A 21089-nucleotide genomic window follows, 5' to 3' on the forward strand; every position below is an offset into this window, starting at 1 on the left:
AAGCATATTTCTAAACATTTAGCTTGTGAATTGAAAAATGTAAAACCTTTCTTTTCGTTTTGCTTACTAGTAAATTGCTAATTCCTGTTACAGTTCGTGAAATAAAAATAAATTCCATCAGTTACTTTTATACGATTAATTGACAAATATCATATCAATTATTAAATATAAAAGTAGTCATTCCAAGTTTTTTACTTTAAAAAAAATTAAGAGATAGTAAGATGTTTAAAGCTTTTAAAATTTGTTATATTATCTTTAAGGCTTAGTAATTATGGGACGACTTTCTATTACCACAGCACGAATTTCGTTCTGATTTTTGTACAGTTAGGTAGGGGTCTCAATAGAACATGTTTTAAATATAAAGGCTAAGAAACACGTTTAAGTCATAAAGACAAATTTTCTTCTCAGACTTAACTTTTTTTTAATGGATAGTACGTTGAACTAACTGGTAGGTATGCCAGAAATGTCAAAATCAACCATTTTTTCGCGTTTTGTATGTGAAAAAGTGAACTTTTTGAAATCAATTTAAAAAAGATGTAAATGTTTCCTCGCCCTAAAAGTGCTGTAATTATTATTTATTTGGACATATTTATTAAATACGAACCCTAATTATTGCTTTAAATAACACTAACAATTTTCTAAATTGTTTTAAACTTTTCGTCAGTCCTTTAATATATATATCATAAACACAACAAAAAAATTTAAAATACAAAATTATTAAAGACAGTTAATTTTGTGTTCTTGTCACCCTGTGCAAGTGGAACAAATCTCCCACTCAGCAACTGACAGTTCTCTCAAGTGTCACTTGAGTTGGTATTTTTTTTTTTGTTTACATCGCACCCTTAACAACAGAACAAACGAAGACAAACCGGCAAATAAGAATTTTTATTTTAAATTTTATTTGTTCATATTATATTCAAACATACTTAAACTAATTCAAAAAATAAAGTTATTAAAATGTATTTTGAAGTTGTTAAGTTAATTTGAATGTGAATTCCTAGTAAACGTTAGAATCTTAAGTCTAATTTGTAAGGGGTAAGCTTTTCTCTTTTAAATTGGTAAAAACCACTTGAATATAAATCCAGAAATTCCTCAACTTTCTGAATGAAACAAACTACGAAATCCAGAAATAAATATTCAATGATGTTCCATGGACTTTTATATCTTTTTTATTTGTTGCTTCTGCTTCTTTTTTATAGTAATTTAGAACACACCTGAGTACCGCAGATTTGTACCTCCTCGATCCGAGTTCAGTTTATGCTTCGATGCTCTTCAATGTTTTTTTGTTTTTCTTTTCAAAAACAAAAAAAGGTATGCACCATGTCTGGCCAGCTTTGCTTGCCACTGCCACTCGACACGACAGTTTGTATTCTAATTGGAGTCGGAGTAGGTGGTTTTGGTTTGGTTTCTTGTTATTTGTTCCTTGAAATTCTCTCTGGTGGTTTTTCAATTTTAGTTCCGCAGTGAATTGTGGTGGTGGTCGTTGTCGTCGGTCGTGTCGGTGGTTCTATATTTAGATAAAAAAATCATTTGTTCTTAATTCCTCGGCCGAATGAAATCTTTTGACGGGCCTATTTTCTCGTTACTTTAAAGTACAACTTATGCAATGTTGAAATTTGATAGATTGTTCCAATAATCTTCCGCTTTTTGTAAAAGAAAAACAAATCTCAGAAGAAGATCGTGCTCCAGGAAATGCAATTTTTCAATTTACCAGAAAGGCACGCGTTACTTTGTAAGTACTCACATAAATTATTCAGTTCAGTGGAAACTTATACCTACCTAAAAAGTGAATCTTAGTTCATTGAGATCGTGGCGGTTACATTGGATATTCAATTTCAAATCGACCAAGCCGAATTTTTAAAAAGTTTGAAGCATTTTGACCGGTGTCTGGGGTTAGTTTTGCAGTTCATTCACTTCAGGATTCAGTTTCATTTTGACCAACTCCTATGTGTATCTATGGACATGCCAAAGTTCACTTTCGTTAGCATGTTCTAATAGAAAATAGCCCTAAACTAGTTAAAGCAAGTTTCCTTTTATGTGAAAAAATCGATTAGAGTGATTTTATAATTCATTTTCTCATAAAAGAAGAACTAAAGAGCCTTTTGTTTTACCCTTAAGTGCCTTCTACTTGTATCCCTTCTGTTCTGTATAAAAAAAAGAATAACGTTTACAAAGAGTGTATTCCTTTGAAAGAAGAGCAGGTTCTCCTGCATGCGTGAGTGTATTTATAATTTTGTTTTATAGTTAACACGAGTTTGTGTCTTTGAAAAGTGCAAGAATGATGAATAGTCCTTAGAGTCCTTAAAGATATCCGGTTCAGCTTCATTTGTTTTTTTTAGTGTATTTCCATATTTTAGTGCCGGTTTGTTTTATGTGTCAGTTCATTATATACCCCCATTGTTATAAGGATTAATATCCTTTGTTTGCGTGAACGTGAACTGAAGGGCAAACCGACCAAAGGGCATGGAATATTATTGCGTGTTAAAATATTTAACGGATTCTTTCTTTTCTTTGTGGTGGTTTGTTTTTTGAGAAATAAATTTAGAGTAGAACGTTTTGTCTGTTTAGGAATGACAATTGTCTATTCGTTGTGTAAAGTTCATCAAAAAAGAGGACGCGGAGTTTAAACGAAATTAAAAACGGTATTATCCTCTTCTATTCATGGTTTTGGTTAATAGTTTTTAAAATAAAAATTAATAAGTTCGTTTTCTTAGTTTAGATAAGACCAACTAGTGAATTTAAGTTTACTAAGCCGATTGATGTGTTGTGTTTAAACAAATAATAACAATATTACTGGCTGAAAAATTAATGTAATAGGCGTTAAAAGTTGCAGAATAAATTTTGCTATATAATATTAATGTGAAAAACAAAAGTGCATCAAAAATAAACATTTTGAAAATACCGAAGGACGCTTTGCCGTGTACTCACTGTTTTCAAATATAAAGGATGTTTTTAGACCTGTTATTTTTCAATTCGGCAATGTACATTTTTTAGAGTTAGTCTATTTGACAGCTGTCATTTGATTTATGCTCAGTTGCCATTTTATAAGGAATATGCTTTCTAGAATCCGTTCGATGGATGCATCAATTTATTGAAGGCCACTTTTGGTGACCATCCTGAGCCAGTGGCATGTCGTCCAAGATCGTGCGATTTAACATCGCTGGACTATTTTTTACGAGGTTATTGAAGTTGCTTGTCTACACTGATAATCCCGAGACATTTGACGAAAGAGAATATTTGGAGCGTTATTGCTTACATATGGCCCAAATTAATGTAAAAAATATTCGAAAATTAAGCCTCTAGTCTGTGATTTATTCAAGCTAATCGCCGGCGGTAACTTTGCGGTCATCTTCAGGTTTTTGTAATAAACCTCTTTTTTTCAAGGCTAGGGTAAAATACAAATGTCCTTAATAATAAATTGTTCGTAAAATTATTAATCTTCTGGAAACAGTTTTAATTTTTAAGGCCTCACTGAGTTTACGGGAATCGTCATTAGCCATGAAATGATCTTTGGTCTTCAATTAGCTCTTTATGAAGATTTTTTTTAATTTTAATTATTCATGCTCTCATGATTTAGAAAAATACGTTTAAGGGTTAGGTATAAAAATATAAACAAAATATTTTTCTGCTAAAAATCGTTTTAGCATTATTGATTCAGCATTCTTTTAAATTGAATGTATTGTTATTATTTTTCCTTTATTTCATTAAAAAAATAATATATGAACATAGCAAGATTGCCGTCTGCCAGAAAATAACATTTGTTTTAATAAAATAATAAAATAAATATTTTTTAGGTTTTCATTAGATTTCTTGTTAAAAAAAATATTATTTGTTGTTTTACATTCGCTCAAACAGAACAAAATAAATGATCTTTTGATAACTATTGATTTTTGCGTTTTAGTTTACGTTTTTATAAATTGTTTTAGAAATTCGTAAATTAATATTTTTAAGACAGAATTAAAACAAAATAAAAGAAAAATTAAAGAGTTGAAAAGCTTCTTCGAATATTTAAACCATATTCACAGAACATGAAAATATTTGTCCACCCAACGGATCCGTTCATTACACCAAACATTTCTTCTCTAAGGAGGACGCTTTTGAAAATAGAGCCTTCGAATTTCTTAAAGTATGGGACAAATAGCTATGAAATGGGAAATATCGTCACGCCCATTTCTGTCACAATAATTGCAAAGGAGAGGTAAATCTGACCGATGCGGAATATAATTCAAGTTCAATATTTCAACCCTTCAACTGCAAATTTTACCTATATCTCTTGCAGAAAGTCTATTTTTGAAATGATTTGACGCATTAGTATTTAAGGAGTGGCATAGATTTCTGTATATTTTTCTTGTTGACGATGATGATGCTCTATTTAGATGTTGAATATATATGTATATTTTCATCAACTTTTGCGATAACATTCGAAAAGATATCTTGCCAGTTATCTATGTTAAACTCATTTATTACATTATACAATCGGACAAGTTGAGTCCATACCTTAAATCGCGATGCTTCTGATCGCAAACGAACCTTCATGGTAGACTTGTGAAGATTCGAACTTGGTTTACTCATTACTTACAATTTCAAATTTTTAATATAAATCGGCGCAATTCCAGACCCAACATGAATTGTATAGGTTGGAGTCGAATTAGGTAACCGAAATAATCTTTTGAAAAAGAGGCGTTGTATCAACTCAAATTCTTCAAAATAGGTGTGACCAAAAACTTGAATACCGTAAAATAAGCAAGTGTTTATGGTTGCTTAGAAAACTCGGTATTTGGATCATAAGTCTATGTTTTTGTTTGAGAAGAAAATTGGCCACATTGTGTTGAGAGCTACTTTAGCCACCTTTCTTCTCTCATCCTTTTACAACTCCGTGTCTCAAATACCATTATGTTTGTTTTCTCTGAGTTTATTTTAAGGTCCCAAATATTGCCGTACGATTGGACCCTATTGATTTGTAGCTAAAGAGAAGATGGGTTATCCGCTAGCATAACCAGGCCATCCGCGTAAAGAAATACTTTTATACGTATATCAAAAAAAACAAAATCCACCGGGTAAATTATGTGAAATATTATTAATTTAAAGATCAAACAAGATTGGGCTGAGGATACATCCTTGAGGAACACCAGCAGTCGTTTGAAACTAATTTGAAACCTCGGCCCCAACCCAAATTGTAGCATATGTTTTACATACAATTTTTTTGTAGATATTTAGTTAATTTTATGTTAAAAAAAGCAACTAATAAGGATTTTTGAAAAGTAAATAAGATACATTTTTTGCTTTTAGACCATAAGCTCATAAGGTATGGTTCTTCTTAAACTGCTCAGATTGAGCGCATTCACAAAGCTAGTGACTACGTAGTCGAAATTCAACTAGCTTTGTGAATGGAAATTTGCACTACAAAGCTAGTCAATCCGGAACTGTCATATTAATGACAAATACAAATATATAAAATAAGAAACATTTGTGTTTTCAGAACTTTAAAAAGTAATTTGTTTTCTTTTTAAATTCAATAAAACCAAATAGAAGATATAATATAATTGATTTATATTTGTATTTAAATACCGAAAGATTCATTTCATTTTTACTTCTTGTGTCCTTACTGAGCAGCTAATTGTGAAACGTCAAAACCAGTGTGCACTAACTTTGTAGCCGAAATTTTTACACTACGTCGGAGGGGAAATTTCAACTGCTTTTGTAGTTAGATTTAGCCAATCAGAATCCCTTGACTCGTTGCCACTAGCATTGTGAATGCGCCCATTATCTCGTACATTAAAGACGGTCTGTACTTAGGTGTGAGTTTAGCTCTTCTGTTTTGTTTTTGATCAAGTTCTAAGTCTTGCATCCAAAATCATTCCGTCGTAGTATTAGTTAGGTACTTTTTACTTCTGCACTGTTTAAAGAAAATGAGGCATTATTTATGGTTTTGATAGTAAAATGTGTATGAGCTTATTTTGTTTCATTTAGTTTTCCATTACTTATTTTATCGACTGCTTTTTTGAGTAGCCCTTGCAACGGATCTATCCAGCACCAATATTGCAGTATAATAACTGTGATGGCTTGAGGTGGTTTTAATTTTCTTTAGTTCCGAGTTTGTTTGTCATACCATTCTCAAAGGAATCGGTTCTCAAAAGTGTGTCAACAAGAAGGAGCTTTTCAGGAAATTTTGTTTAAAAAAACGTTTCTGTTGTTTTTAAAACAAATGGAAAACATTTCAGAAATGTTTCTAATTCTAATCTGTTTGTTGGTGTGGGCGCTTTGAGAATCATTTTTGATGTGTACCTTTTTCTTTTGAAATGTTTTTTATTTCCCTTTTATTAATCGATGTATGTTTTCTGATTTAATTTTTAAAATGTTCGTCAAGTCTATCCCACAAATTTCCATTAATTTATACACTCTTTTTATCAATTGGATATATTAATAGCCACTCAATTGGATATATTAATAGCCACTCAAGCACGTTCTACCTTTAAAAATGCTTTGGAAACAAATAAAGTTTACCATTCAAATTTGAAAACAGATAAACTTTAATATCTTCTGGTTCCCTTTCACTTCCAAAAATTAAACCTCAGCTCTTAGAATAAGAGAAATATTTCGTTAATATTTCAAAAATGTTTTGGGAGCGTCCACACCAAAAAAAAATTCCGGAAAGTTTTTGAACCGTTTCAAAAATGTTTCTTTTATCTGGACTTATTTTGACACATGGATGTATGTTTTCAGTATTTCGTAGCACTGTCCGCGAAGGGTCATCTGCAGTTTATACTCAAGTCGCAAGTGTAAAACCTTGCCAAAGGCTTGTTTTTCTTCATGTGCATTTCCCACCCCATCCGTAGGTCGACCTAGTACTATCTATCGGGGTATGTTTAATTCTAAATCAAAAGTGACGATTTGGAGAAAGTCTTTTTAAGAGAAGTTTTTCGTAAACTTTTTCCATGATTAGTATAACTGATATTGGTCTGTAAGATGTTACTTTTGTTAGTGGCTTAACTTGTTTAGGTATAAAAATGACTTCTGTAATTTTCCAATAATTTGGTACATATCTTAAGCCAAGTATACACGCTTGGAAGAATTTTAATATAAACATTAAACACACAATTTTATCTGTCAAAAGTTGCAGAAAAATATTATCAGCCAATCATCGTCAAATTTTCTATCAAAAAATTGGCCGACTTCTTGCAATCGTTTGTACTAGTTTGAACTTCCAATTTTGTTTGTGTTTTCAAATAATTCGACAATTGTTCATTTCTTGGATATTGATACATAGATATCCAATCCAATTTTTAATTGGCAGAAAGTTTTTGAGTAGGAAACGATAACAAAAGCTTACAGTTTCTTGAAAAAATTTGAAAACTACGAAAATCGAAAGCAATAAGAAGTAACCGCTTGGAGAAATAACGAAAAAGAAGTTTTACACAAAAGGGTTGAAAAGGATGGGAGGCTGCTTTATAATTGTTTCACTTGTATGAACTTTTTATATTTTTTTAAATTTTGGCACAACCAAATTCTAAAATAAATGTTCATATTCTCTGTCATTTGTCGAGAAAGTTGTCTTCCAATGAGTATACCAAAATTATTGTTTTCTATAGCCTTCTAACCGTGTAAACAGATAGAGGCAATAATTATTTTAGAGACAAATTTTTCGGATATTGTAAGCCGATTTTCTAACAAAATTTGTCTAATATTTGGATAAAATCAACCAACTGTATAAACGGACAATTTTCACAATTTTTTAGGTTTTTGTTACGGGTTTCCGATTCATTGGCCATCTTGATATTTTATTGGCGGGTTTTGTATCTTGAGTTTTTTCGGACGCTTTGCTACTTTCCATAAAAAATATTCGCAAAAGCTCACTCACTCTTTTTTTAGTTCCTTGTTTTGCTAGTTTAAGACTAATCATGCGAAAAGCTCTCTTGTCATATAATTAAAAAGTTGGGTATCTTAAAAATAAGATACAAAAAATATTTCAACATAATCTTAAATATAAGGATTTTGAATTTGGACAATCATCACGAATTTAAAGTTTCTTTCATTAACATACATACATATGTATGTACGAGATTTTGAGGGTATTGTTCGATTCGTTCCCTGTTTTTTTTTTTACTAAGGAACTCATTTGGCTTTGCACTTTTATTTATATAAACACAATTATTTAAGATGCGAATGCATTCGGTAAAATGTCTCACAGAATCTATATTTCCATTTATTGCCAATTTAAGTTTGTCGTAAAATGACTCACCAAGGACAGAAATACTTTTTATACGCTATAATGAAACACTTCTTAACAACACATTGTAACTCTTTACAATCACTAATTTTTGAAATAGCCTTAAAAAATTAAAATAACGCCCGCATAAATGATTCACTTAGAGTGCCCAACAAAGAAATCAATACATGTTAATATGTTATTAATTATAAGTTCTGAACTACGTAAACTTGACTTTTCTGTATCGTTCTATAGAATCAGGCTTTAATTAATTAGTTTTATTTTAACAGCATCTAGCTTTATAAAAGTTACAAAAATCTTTAAGTACTAATTTGTTTGTTTCTTATTTTCACATTTTAATTAAAATTTTTAAGTAATATGTTAAAAGAGCTCAAAAATTTGTCGAGCAAAGTGCAGAAAGAAAGACTTCAAAAAATTAAACAACATAGAGTCGTAATCTAAAAACATCTTGCACTACATCTTGAAAATGATCAACGTTTTACTGAAGAGAATGTTCTGCAAAGAGCGCTTGAACTACGAAAAAAGATATTTACTGAATTTGTCTCACTTTGTCAAAAAATGATGACTTGGAGTTTGGCAACCAATAGGATCTGACACTTGCTGATGCTTTTTTTATCGTACTCGCCAAGTAATATTCGTCAACTATTTGCCATTATTTTAAACTATAAATTGATGAGTAATCGCGGAAACAAAAAGTGTTGATTGTAAATCTGATGAACTACCAGCTACAACAATTATTACCTACCAGTAGATTTAATGTCATTCATTCCTTGAATTTCCCAATTGAATTCTTTAATTCCTTAGACATATCAGCAAGGCAAACAACATAATCTTCGATTGAAAATTAGGTCACCGATTGTTCTACTGTGAATTTGAACCCTCCTTAACCATGCGACGGTACTCGTTTTGTGATAAAATTAATTACTGGAAATGTTTTCGAAGCAACTATTTTGACAGAAAAGTTTAAAAGAAAACTTCTTTTGTTACCATGTATTCCGATGATACCATCAGATTCTTCCATACCATTCAAAAGGAAATTATACGTGGCCTATGTACGAGTAGGAAGACCATCAAGTTTAATTGTATTAACAAAAGATCGGTTCACCAAAAATACTTTACACTGATTGGAGCATCATTACACAAAAACTGTAATTTAGTGTTTAATTTTATCTCTTAAATCCTAAAAATGATGGGACCTTAATGTGCCATTTTAAAAACAATTACTCGTTGTAAGAGATTTTCAAATGCCTTACAATTCAACTAAAACTGAATCATTGCACTTTTTATTTTTCTTATTCTTTAAATAAAACACTCCCAAATCAATACGCATTAAAAAAAATATATAATCTTGTATAAAAGAACATTAACATTTGACACTCTAAAAAATAAATAAATCCACTTTCTTATTTACTGCGGCATTAACAAGATTTCGTCATTTAAATTATCACATCCACAAAAGTTCTTATGTCCCTATTATTGGAATAGGATTTAAAGCGTTTCGATTTAGAGCACGTAGAGCTATCATTAGACTTTTCCTCAATCTCATACATCATTGACATCCCCAATGCTAATTAATCCATATCCGAGAAATATTTATTTGTCCATCGGTAGAGCGATGGTTCCTGCATCATACTCGTCAGTCATCACTCTCCTCCCCAATTAGTCATTAGTCGACAAATAAGAGGATTTAAAAATGTGCATTGTGTTTTTTCTTCTTTTTGTTTACCTACAAAAATAATTTCCTCTCTTTGTGTTTATCCAATAATCCAAGTTCAAAATCAACAAACAACCAGACACTCTAAATTCGAATATGTACCTACCTAAGCATTTGAATGAACCGAGGAATTCAAATGGAATATTAACACCAACCTCCCACTGATTTTTGTTTTATGTATTTATAAAGAAAACATAAACAACAATAATATAAATTTCTTTTTTTGAAAACAGAAAAACCATTGGTTGAGTTTTTAGGCGGAAAACATTTTTTTTTATTTTGTTATGAAGATTTCATAATGCGTTTGAGAGGTGTTGAGATAATGGTCTTGTTTTGAAAAAGAGAAGTCTTAATGACTTCATGGGAGGCGTAACACTCAAGTTCACTTGAGTTCAACTACATTAACAATTTATTAACTTTTTGTTTGTTTATCTTTCAGGATCTCCTTTCATCATGATTACACATTTTGTAATACTTCTTCTTCTTCTGGTCTACGCACCCGCACAAGCAAAAATTATAGAACCCATAACCGACATCTACCCGGATGATAGCTATCCCGAGTCGAGCATCCTCGAATACAGCATCGAAAGTGCTACGAAACTTACTAGTGATCATCAGGACCGAATTGGCAAGACTCTCTATAAGACCGATAGTCGAAATGACATAGAAAAATCCAACAAAATCGATGCGAAAAACTATAATGGACAAAAATCCCTCTATCACCACCAACCAATTGCAAAGTTTCGAGACAACATTTTCTCCAAACAAGCCACACACTTCATAGTCGCATCGAAACTGGTGCGTCCTGGAATCATCTACAAGGTGTCAGTTAGCATTCTTGAGGCCAAATACCCGATAACAGTTCATGCAAGTATATCACACAACGGTGTGGAAATATCTGGTGATACAAAGGAAGTGAAGAAAGGAATTCCCGAGACTCTTCTGATGAGAATTCCCACAAGTAGTGTGGCTGGTGATTATAAATTGCGAGTCAAGGGTTTCTATGCAAATATCCATCCCTCGGAGAATCTGGCATTTCTCAACGAAACCGATTTGACCTTTTCACAGAGATCCCTCTCGATATTTGTGGAAATGGACAAATCTTTCTATAGACAGGGTGATTCGGTTAGATTCCGAACGATACCAATTAACACAGAACTCAAGGGCTACGACAAGGCAATCGATGTGTTCATGTTGGATCCGAACAAGTATGTGATGCGTAGGTGGCTATCGAGGCTGTCCTATTTGGGAAGTGTGAGTTTGGAGTATAAGCTATCTGATCAACCTGTTTTTGGAGAATGGACAATACGCGTTGTGGCTCAAGGACAGATCGAAGAGTCGTCGTTCTTCGTCGAGGAGTACTATCAAACACGGTTCGAGGTGAACGTCACAATGCCGGAGAGTTTTCTCATTTCACAACCATTTATAGCCGGAAAGGTGATGGCGAATTTTACAAGTGGTGCTCCAGTCAAGGGTAATCTGACTCTCCGGGCTATTTTAGCTCCTCTGGGTTCGATTGATTACCGGGCGCTGAATGAACAGTATCGTGTTGGGAGAACTGCCAAGAGCATCCTGAATGCATCACTCGATGATGTTAAGGAGCACACCTTCAACTTCGACGAACAGTGGCCGTTTTGGCTTACTAAACCTGATTCCGAAGGGAATCTACTTCCCTATCTGAGATACTTCAACGGAACATACGATTTCCAACTGTCCCTGTCTCAATTGGAACAGATGTCGACAAATTTAGCTGAAATGGAACTCTTAGTCATAGCAACGGTTGGCGAGAGATTCTACAACGAAGTCATCTCGGGTTACTCCTTGACCAGGCTCTATAGTCCAGCTTTGAGGGCGGCCTTCTTGGGAGGTGAAGTTCAAGTGTTCAAACCCTATATAGCCTTCACTGCGCATGTAGTCGTGGAAAATCAGGATGGGTCGCCTTTGGGAAGGGAATTCCTGGAGAACACTGAAATGATTGTAACCGGAACTATTCAGAGTAAGAGTGGAGCACAAGAATATCCTCTGCAGAAATTGCAAATGTCCAAGACAATCGGAATTTGGACGTTGAAGATCGATTTACTCACTGACATGGAATTGGAGAAGGAATTTCTTTCGGGGGTTCTCACTATGAAGCTAGAAGCAAGTTATCGTGATGTTAAGGCGGAACTTCTTCTGATAACACATCATTCGCCAAGGAATCAATTCATTGGGGTAACAACGAGTACCGAGGAACCAGAAGTTGGCGAGTACATTATATTTCACATACGAACGAATTTCTTCTTGAGGTCGTTTAACTATTTGATCGTTTCAAAGGGAGTTGTAGTTTTGAGTGATGAGGAGGCTATGGAAGAAGGGAGTCACACTATGGCGGTGACATTGAGTGCAGAGATGGCTCCAGTTGCAACTATTGTTGTTTGGAAGGTAAGAAAAAAAAACAGTTCTAAAAGATTTAATGGCTGTAATTTCTTATGATGAACTTTCAGGTTACTCAACAAGGTCAAATTGTAGTTGATTCGCTGAGTTTTCCGGTCAATGGTTTGTCGAGGAATAATTTTAGTTTTCACGTCAACAATCGAAAATCCCGAACCGGTGAACGCGTCGAAGTTGCTGTATACGGAGAACCTGGATCCTTCGTTGGCCTCTCCGCCATAGACAACACTTTTAAGGGTGATCTAAGCAAAATGAGAATACTTGAGAAGATGACAACATTTGATGGATTAGGAGGTAGTGGAGTCCATAGTCACACATTCCTCGGGCCACAGGACAAAATGGTTTCATATTCAGCAACCTCGTTTGGTATAGATGCCAATAGGACCTTCGAATTGAATGACTTGATTATTTTCACCGATGCTGAAGTGCCTCGAAAATGGGAACCTTCATGGTCTGGCTATGAAAACGACATGAAATACCAAATCCTCAATAAATCGGAATTAATGGAATATCGCAAGTATCGTTTTAATCGTGTCCAAAGACATTACGATAACGTTTGGTTGTGGCGCGATGTCAACATTGGGCCACACGGTCGATTCATTTTCAACGTGGACGTACCTGATGGGCCAGCGTACTGGATGGTCTCGGCTTTTAGTGTCAGTCCATCGGGAGGATTTGGAATTGTAGCTGCTCCAATTGAGTATATAGGCGAACAACCGTTCTACATCAATGTGGAGATGCCGTTGGAATCGAGACAGGGTGAGCAGATTGGCATTCGGGTGACTGTGTTCAATTACAAATGCAGTGCTATTGAGGCCACCGTGGTTCTCCATGCCTCTCATGAATATCAGTTCGTTCATGTGGAAGAGGATGGAGTGGTAGCGGCTTACAATCCACGTACTTCATTCGGGGAACAGCAATTCTTCGTCTACCTCGATGCACAATCTTCAAGCACTGTTTATGTTCCAATTGTTCCAACAAAACTGGGAGAAATAGACGTGACAATTCATGCTGCAACTTTGCTTGGGACTGATCAAGTCACGCGGCGTCTTAAAGTCGAACCAGATGGGCTGCCTCAATACCGACACCAATCGATTCTTCTCGATCTTAGTAACCGAGCATACGTCTTCCAGTACATGCACTTGAACATCACCGAAACCCCCATAATTCCCTATCAAGTGGACCGATATTTTGTGTATGGATCGAACTCGGCTAAGATCTCGGTAGTTGGAGATGTGGTTGGACCGATATTCCCTACAATGCCCATAAATGCCACATCACTTCTGAATCTGCCGATGGAATGTGCTGAACAGAATGCTTTTAGCTTCGCTGTGAATCTCTACACGGTTATGTACATGAGGTTGATAAATCAACGGAACAAGACAATCGAGAAGAACGCTTTCCACAATCTGAACCAAGCGTATCAGAGACAACTGAGCTTCATGCGCGATGATGGTTCATTTTCGCTCTTTCGATCCGATTGGAATAATTCCGAGTCTTCGGTTTGGTTGACAGCCTATTGCGTAAGAACTTTCCAGGAGGCAGCATTTTACGAATGGGAAAACTATATCTACATTGATCCGATGGTGATTGAGAAGGGAATTCGATGGATTCTGCAGCATCAAGGGCCTGAAGGTGGATTTTTCGAAGTGACTTGGCTGCCTGATCGCAAGATGAATCATTCGAATATTGCTAATCGAAATATTTCCCTCACTGCTCACGTTCTGATTACCCTGGCAACTGTCAAGGATCTTTCAGGCAGCCTGGGTGCGCGAGTGGTCCTCGCTCAGCAAAGAGCACTCTACTGGATCGAGAGGAACATGCAGCTGCTGGCAGAAACCTCGGAGGCCTATGATGTGGCACTGACCGCTTATGCCTTACAACTCTGCAAAGCACCTACAGCGGAACATGCTTTTGCTATATTGCGGAAACACGCCAAGACTATTGGAGAATACATGTACTGGGGCAGGGATGATCTGTCATCGCCGCCAAGTAAAATAGAGAACCAGAAGTATTTCTCCCTGCCTCGACTGCCGTACGAATTTGATTCGATGAACATCGAAACGACGGCTTATGCTTTACTGGTTTATGTCCAGCGGAGAGAATTCATGGTGGACCCTATTGTGAAATGGTTAAATGCACAAAGACTGACAGATGGTGGATGGGCTTCTACCCAGGTTAGTTCTTGGTTTTGTAAATTTTGTATGCGAATATCTTTAGATAACCACATTTGTATTCTTTAAAAAGGACACTGGAGCTGCTTTAAAAGCCCTAATCGAGTACACTGTATATTCTCGTATTCGAGATGTTTCTGCTCTATCCATATCACTGGAGGCAACTTCTCTGAAAGACCGAACTAAGTCGTTGTTTATTGATGATAGCAATTTGGCACAACTGCAGGTTGTTGATGTAAGTGTGAAATAGTAATTAAGGATATTTTTTCTAAATTTAATTGTTGTTTTTTTTTGTAGATTCCAAATGCATGGGGAACAGTTAAAGTTCAAGCTAAAGGAACCGGATACGCTATTTTACAAATGCATGTTCAATATAATGTCGATAATGAAAAATTTCAAACAAAACCACCAGTGCCTGCATTTAGTTTGCAAACAAATGCCGTTTTCCAAGGAAGGAATCATTCACATATTTCCTATGAGTGCTGTCAAAGGTATGAATTGTTTTCTTAATTTTTTTTATGCCAGTGCGGGAAATTAGAATTGAAGGATAGAATAAGAAAAGTATATCAGTGCTCTATGGTTTTAAATGTCTGCTTATTAAAATGAATAGAAAATGCTGAGCACTGTTAAGCATTCCACATGTGTTTAGTGTGGTTACAAAAAGAATACCATTTCTTAACAGTCCTAGAAATACGTGTATTACGATTGAATTGTTTGAAGTTTGAGGCGAAGAATCATCTAGCTATTTCACTGGAGCAATTTTTATAAAAATGTCCTTGCCGCGGTGTTCAAGAGTAGCTAATGGATCAGTAAGGGATTTATCATACGCTTACAATTTTTAGAACTCTCTTTTTACTCTATTTAAAGTACTTTATTGGGTGAAATGGCCACAGTAGACAGCATTGAGTTTTCAAAGCATTAAGTTTTAAAACGTTTTTGATTACCGATTGGACAACGCTATAAATTTAATTAACTTATCATATCCTGCCATTGATGGGCCACATCCATAAGGATCTAAAAACGAATAAGAACATCTGAAGGTACTGTCACCAGTGAAATTATTAAGTAGGTTAAAAAAATTCAGAAGAGCTGCTCGCGAGCTCTACGAGCAGAAGAGGAGAGAGGAACACCGGCTTCTTAGATGGAAAAAAAGAGAGCATGAGAAGCGCGCGATCGAGGAGATAAAGGGATGTCACAACAGGAATGAGGTTCGTAATATTTACCAAAAGGTAAAAAAAACTTCCCAAGGGTACCAGCCACGAACCGAAGCCTGTAAAGACGATGAGGAGAACATCGTAGTAGAACCGCAGTCGATGCTAAGAATATGGAAAGATCACTTCTCCAAATTATATAACGGCGATGACGAACCGAATTCCGCTGTAAGGGAGATAGAACCACTCAACCTAGGCGATTCAGATCACCAATTCCGCCTACCCGACCTTGACGAAGTGAAGATAGCTATATCTAAATTTAAGTCAAACAAAGCTGCTGGAGCTGACGGCATCGCTGCCGAACTATTCAAAGCAGCAGGCGATGACTTGAGCATGCACCAACTCATCTGCAAAATATGGTCGGAAGAAAGCATGCCCGAAGAGTGGAATCTCAGCATAGTGTGCCCGATACATAAGAAAGGAGACCCTGTAAACTGCGCCAACTACAGAGGCATCAGTCTCCTTAACATTGTGTATAAGATCCTCTCTGCCGTATTATGTGAACGTCTGAAGCCATTCGTCAACAACCTGATAGGTCCTCATCAGTGTGGCTTCAGACCAGAAAAGTCCACTATCGACCAAATATTCACACTACGGCAGATCTTGGGAAAAACCCAGGAGCTTCAAATCGATACCCACCATCTCTTTATCGATTTTTTAAAGCCGCGTATGACAGCATCTATAGGGAAGAGCTCTACCGAGCAATGTCTAGTTTTGGCATCCCTGTCAAACATATCCATTTGTGCAGAATGACGATGGAGAATGCACGCTGCTCTATCAAGGTCGGAAAAGATCCTACCGATGCATTTGATGTCAAAAAAGGTTTTAGACAAGGCGATGCACTGTCATGCGACTTCTTCAGCATCGTTCTGGAAAGAATTGAGCAAAGCTCAATCGTCAACACTAGAGGCACAATCTTCCAAAGGTCCATCCAATTACTCGGATACGCAGATGATATTGACATAATTGGAAGATCAAAGGGTTATGTGAGTGGAGCGTTTTTGAGCATTGCGTTTAGTGGTCAATGAGGGCAACACCAAGTATATGCTGTCATCAAACAAGGACACTGAACAACGACGTCTTGGACAAAACGTCAGCATGGACGGCTATAACTTTGAGGTAGTCAAGGACTTTGTCTACCTAGGCACTGCTATTAACACAGACAACGACACTATCGCACATACGTTCGGTCAAGAACATCGCCACGGTCAGTGAAAGTATTCAGCAGAGCCCGAGGCAGTCTTTTCCTCGCTGTGCACAAGAACTCGGCCTTTCGCAGACTTCAACTTGGCAAATTTAGCGTCGGGACTTGGGACTTGGGCCTACACCCGTAAGAGATCCAACTGAACCAGGAGCACAAAGTTCACGCCGTTCGTTCGGCTTCGAATAGTTTGAAAGAGGACCCCAATTTTGGCCGAAAAATCATCTTTAGTAACGGCTGTTACTATTTTACATTTTGTATGAATGGCTGTGTTAACAAGCAAAATTGCCGTACATGGGACGACACCAACCCACGTGATGTTCACCAGATGACAATGCATCCTCAAAAGATTTCCGTTTAGTGTGGATTTTGGCCGGCGGCGTAATTAGTCCGTACTTTTTTGAAAACCACGTTAGGGAGACGGCACCAGGTGGAACAACATCACCACGTGTCAAGTTACAAAAAACATCTGGCCAACTCTGGATTTAAAACGTTCAAGGTGCTTGCTCTCTCTAAGCAGATCGCATATAAGCTCGATAATAGGTGTCATAACCGGACACTGTCTAATAGGAAAGCACGCCACGAGACTAGGCGTATTCTCAAATGACTTTTGCAGAAGCTGTATGGACGAGGAAGAGGAAGAAACGGTTCTTCATCTTCTCTGCACATTCCCTGCTCTGGCCCAAAAACGCAAGAATTACCTAGGAGAATTCTTCTTTAACGATTTAAACGATCTAAATCATATCGGTATAATCAGCCTCTCACGTTTCGTAAGGGACTCAAGCTGGTTCCATTGAGCTTAGGAGAAAGCCTCAAGATTTATGTGGTATCGCAATGGGCCTTTAAACTGGCCTAAGTGTGTCCGTTTCCATCTTGGACAGCCACTATAACCTAACCTAGAGAGACAGTCACCGTCACCAGCGAGCGCTACATAACGATGATAATTTCTATGGAATTAATTGAACCATAATGGACCTTGATGACATGTGGTTCCAGCAGGACGCCGGGCGCGGCGCTACGTGCCTCATTTTGCATGAACGATTTGAGGTTATCTCTCGCAGGGGTGATGTGAATTGGCCACCAAGTTTAACACAGGCCATCATTTAAATTTAGCCCGAACTATGCGGAAAAGTCATTGGAAATTGGACCACTCAGATCCGTACCACCGTAAAAAGCTGAGGCGGGCCATTTGTAATCTTCCACACTTAATGGCATACATGCGCCTTTAAAAAAAATAATTCTGTTAATACCTCACACACAGCTTGTTTTATTCGATTTCAACATCTACCTGCCCTTATTGAAAAACCCTTACGAAAGTTGATTTTCTACAACAACAGTAACCCATAACTTTAAATTTGCTGCCAACTTGCTAAATAAATTGCGCTCAAATATTAGGATACAAATTTTTAGGATAAAAATGCTGTTTAAAAATAACATTACTCAACTTTTTCTTTTTGTCTTTTAAAGCTGGATACATCTTAACGAATCTGAGCGATCTGGTATGGCCATTCTTGATGTTACAATTCCCACAGGATATTTTATTCAACAGCAAAAGCTCGACTCTTACGTATTGGGCAAAAGTGTTCGAAATTTACGGCGTGCAAAGTATATGACAAAAAAGATTGTTTTCTATTTTGATTATGTAAGTTATTCTAAAATATTTTTCTTAAAGCAATGTTTTTTTTAACATAACATACATTTTTGTCTTATTTAGCTTGATAGTATGGAAATATGCCTTAATTTCACCGTTGAACGGTGGTTTCCAGTTGCTAATATGTCAAGATATCTGCCAATTCGTGTTTACGATTATTATGCACCAGGTAAATATTTAAACCGAAATTGTTTAAAATAACAAAAAATAAACTAAATAAATATTTATTTTTTTTAAAGAGCGTTTCAATGAAACTATTTTTGACGCCTTGCCTACATATCTACTCAACATTTGCGAGGTTTGTGGAAGTTCTCAGTGTCCTTATTGCATTATATACAGCAGGTCCTCTTCAAAATCGACATTCTCTCTATCATTGATAATGATAAGTATCTCATTAGTATACTTTGTAACTAAAAGTTACAAAATTAATTTAAATTATTTACTTTTTAGAATTTAGTAATTTATGAAAAATATTGTTACCAAAGATTGTTTTTAGAAAAAAACTTTATAAAAACGTAAACACTTTTATTTTAATTTGAATTGTATGTATGTAAACCGTCCGGCCTTGTCTGCATTTATTCGCAGGCAATTGTAATTTCGGTACCCTTTCTTTTTACAAACCAAAAACAAATCAATGCTCAGTGAAATACAAAATACAAATTACAAAAATACTCTAAGTATACTAAGCTAGTCAAATGCTAAAGCAAACAACAAAAACAAAAATCACAAATTTTCTATACAATGATCAAGTACTTAAATTAAAACGAACTGATTTTTTCTTATTTATATTTATCTATTTATTAAAATTTTCATTCTAAGAACAAAAACCATATCAAAATTATTTAATAAATATAATCATCATTATATCATGAAAAAATATTATCATTATCATTTTGTATACAAACAAATATCCAAAGAATATTTTTATGTTTATAAAATATATATTAAAAAAAATAAATAAATTAAAATGAAATGTTTAAAACATAATTTTACCAAAACAAATACAAATTTTGTAATGTCCAAAACATTTTAAATAAACTGAACTTCTTGCCTCTGTACCTATACAAATCTGTTCTTCTGTTGAATGAATAGAATTTTATAAACATTTACATATGTAGATCAATATTTAATAAAGAAAGTGTATAGAGAGGGTTTATATCAATATAAACCATTGCCTTAAACATTGTGGGGATTGTTTAAAATACCCCCACACAATAATTGTAAATTCTTTTGTACTTGTTAAATGATTGCCTTAGTCTATGCACTTTCATTTAAAAACATTTTTTCAAATAAAAGTACCTTTAGAACCGAATAAAAACAAAAATGAATTCACAAAATGTAATCCGTCCTTTTTGTATTTAAAGAAATGTATATCCAACAAAAATAAAGTATACAAAATTAAAATTAAAAATTGTTTTTCTCTTTCGTTTGCTTTGTTTTGTTTCGATTTTAACCCAGTAAGTTAGCTTAACACATGGGTTGCTGTTTATATTTCCGTCCGAACAATGATAACGCTATATTATTGCATTTAAAATCGTTTTATTACCTTTGAACTTATTGTCCAAGACTATTTCCAAGCAGTTCCACTTAAGTCCGAGAGACCACTTGAACACGATTAAAACTAATTCTGTCATAGGAAATCGTTGTCTTCAAAGCTTAGTTTTAAATTTTGGGACCTAATAAGTAAAACTGGGCAGGTTCATATGATATAGGCGACATGAAGGACTTGAAAGTTAGTCAAGTTTTTATTATCTGATTGGCCAGCTGCCAAAAAATTGCCTTCCAATCAAGGCAATTTCATTGGAAAGTTAGTGAAGAAAAATATACCTTACTAACAAGTCAAGTCTACTTATGTCAAGATGACAGTTGATCATGTTTTTTCATTTAACTGTAAGCTGGGGTGCAATCGGCTAAGGTGATTGTTGACTATCAATTTTTTGATAGTCAAATTGACTATCATTTTCATTCCGTCTGTGTAAGATGATTCAACTCAATTCAATTCGATTGATCAATTTCAGATTCAAATTGTCAAAATTGGTTGTTGCTTTGGTGAAATTTTAAATTGATCCTTATAAAATATCTAAATAAAAGTTTCAAATTGGCTGATTTTGAATAAAATTCTTACTTTTCTTGCTTAATTTCGAATGTCGTAAGCGTTGTCGGTCACAGGAATGTGTTTTTTAAAAGAAACAAAGTGAACTAAGCAAATTTTCCAGTCGTTCGTTTAAGCGTCTGGTAGCTCTATTCGGAATAAACAAATTTGTTTGAAAACGACTATCACATTTTTTTGTGATAGCTTTTTAGGTATCAATTTGACTATTACCTTATGTAGATCAAATTCGATCATCTTGATTGTCATTTATCAACAATCACCTTAGCCGATTCCACCCCTGAATTTTATAACTTTGTGATTTATTTATATTCTGCACGAAATTGTTTCGTGATATGTTCCTTATCAAATTGGTAAAGGAATAAGTAATA

At 35.1% G+C, this 21089-nt stretch overlaps 1 protein-coding gene across 3 annotated transcripts; it reads left to right on the top strand.

Annotated features, from left to right (window-relative positions):
- The first annotated feature begins 898 nt into the window (after window positions 1–898).
- LOC129952158 (CD109 antigen-like) lies at window positions 899–19219 on the top strand. Of its 3 annotated transcripts, none has more exons than XM_056064616.1 (8): window positions 899–1035; window positions 10381–12362; window positions 12425–14548; window positions 14619–14780; window positions 14843–15036; window positions 18425–18599; window positions 18672–18777; window positions 18848–19219. In XM_056064616.1, the coding sequence occupies exons 2-8, from the start codon at window positions 10395–10397 to the stop codon at window positions 19063–19065; spliced, it is 4947 nt and encodes a 1648-aa protein (XP_055920591.1). In that variant the 5' UTR covers window positions 899–1035; window positions 10381–10394; the 3' UTR covers window positions 19066–19219. The 3 variants fall into 3 exon arrangements, with proteins under 3 accessions (XP_055920591.1, XP_055920589.1, XP_055920590.1); XM_056064614.1 differs by lacking the exon at window positions 899–1035 and adding an exon at window positions 1397–1732; XM_056064615.1 differs by lacking the exon at window positions 899–1035 and adding an exon at window positions 2539–2642.
- The last annotated feature ends 1870 nt before the right edge of the window (window positions 19220–21089 follow it).

Source organism: Eupeodes corollae, chromosome 3 (assembly GCF_945859685.1).
Source record: "Eupeodes corollae chromosome 3, idEupCoro1.1, whole genome shotgun sequence".
Taxonomy (NCBI): domain Eukaryota; kingdom Metazoa; phylum Arthropoda; class Insecta; order Diptera; family Syrphidae; genus Eupeodes; species Eupeodes corollae.

Coding starts and splice junctions, on each gene's coding strand:
- LOC129952158 (XM_056064616.1), top strand. CDS start 10,395: ATGATTACACATTTTGTAATACTTCTTCTTCTTCTGGTCTACGCACCC. Junction 14,781..14,842: donor CACAACTGCAGGTTGTTGAT/GTAAGTGTGAAA, acceptor TTTTTTTTGTAG/ATTCCAAATGCATGGGGAAC. Junction 15,037..18,424: donor TCCTATGAGTGCTGTCAAAG/GTATGAATTGTT, acceptor TGTCTTTTAAAG/CTGGATACATCTTAACGAAT.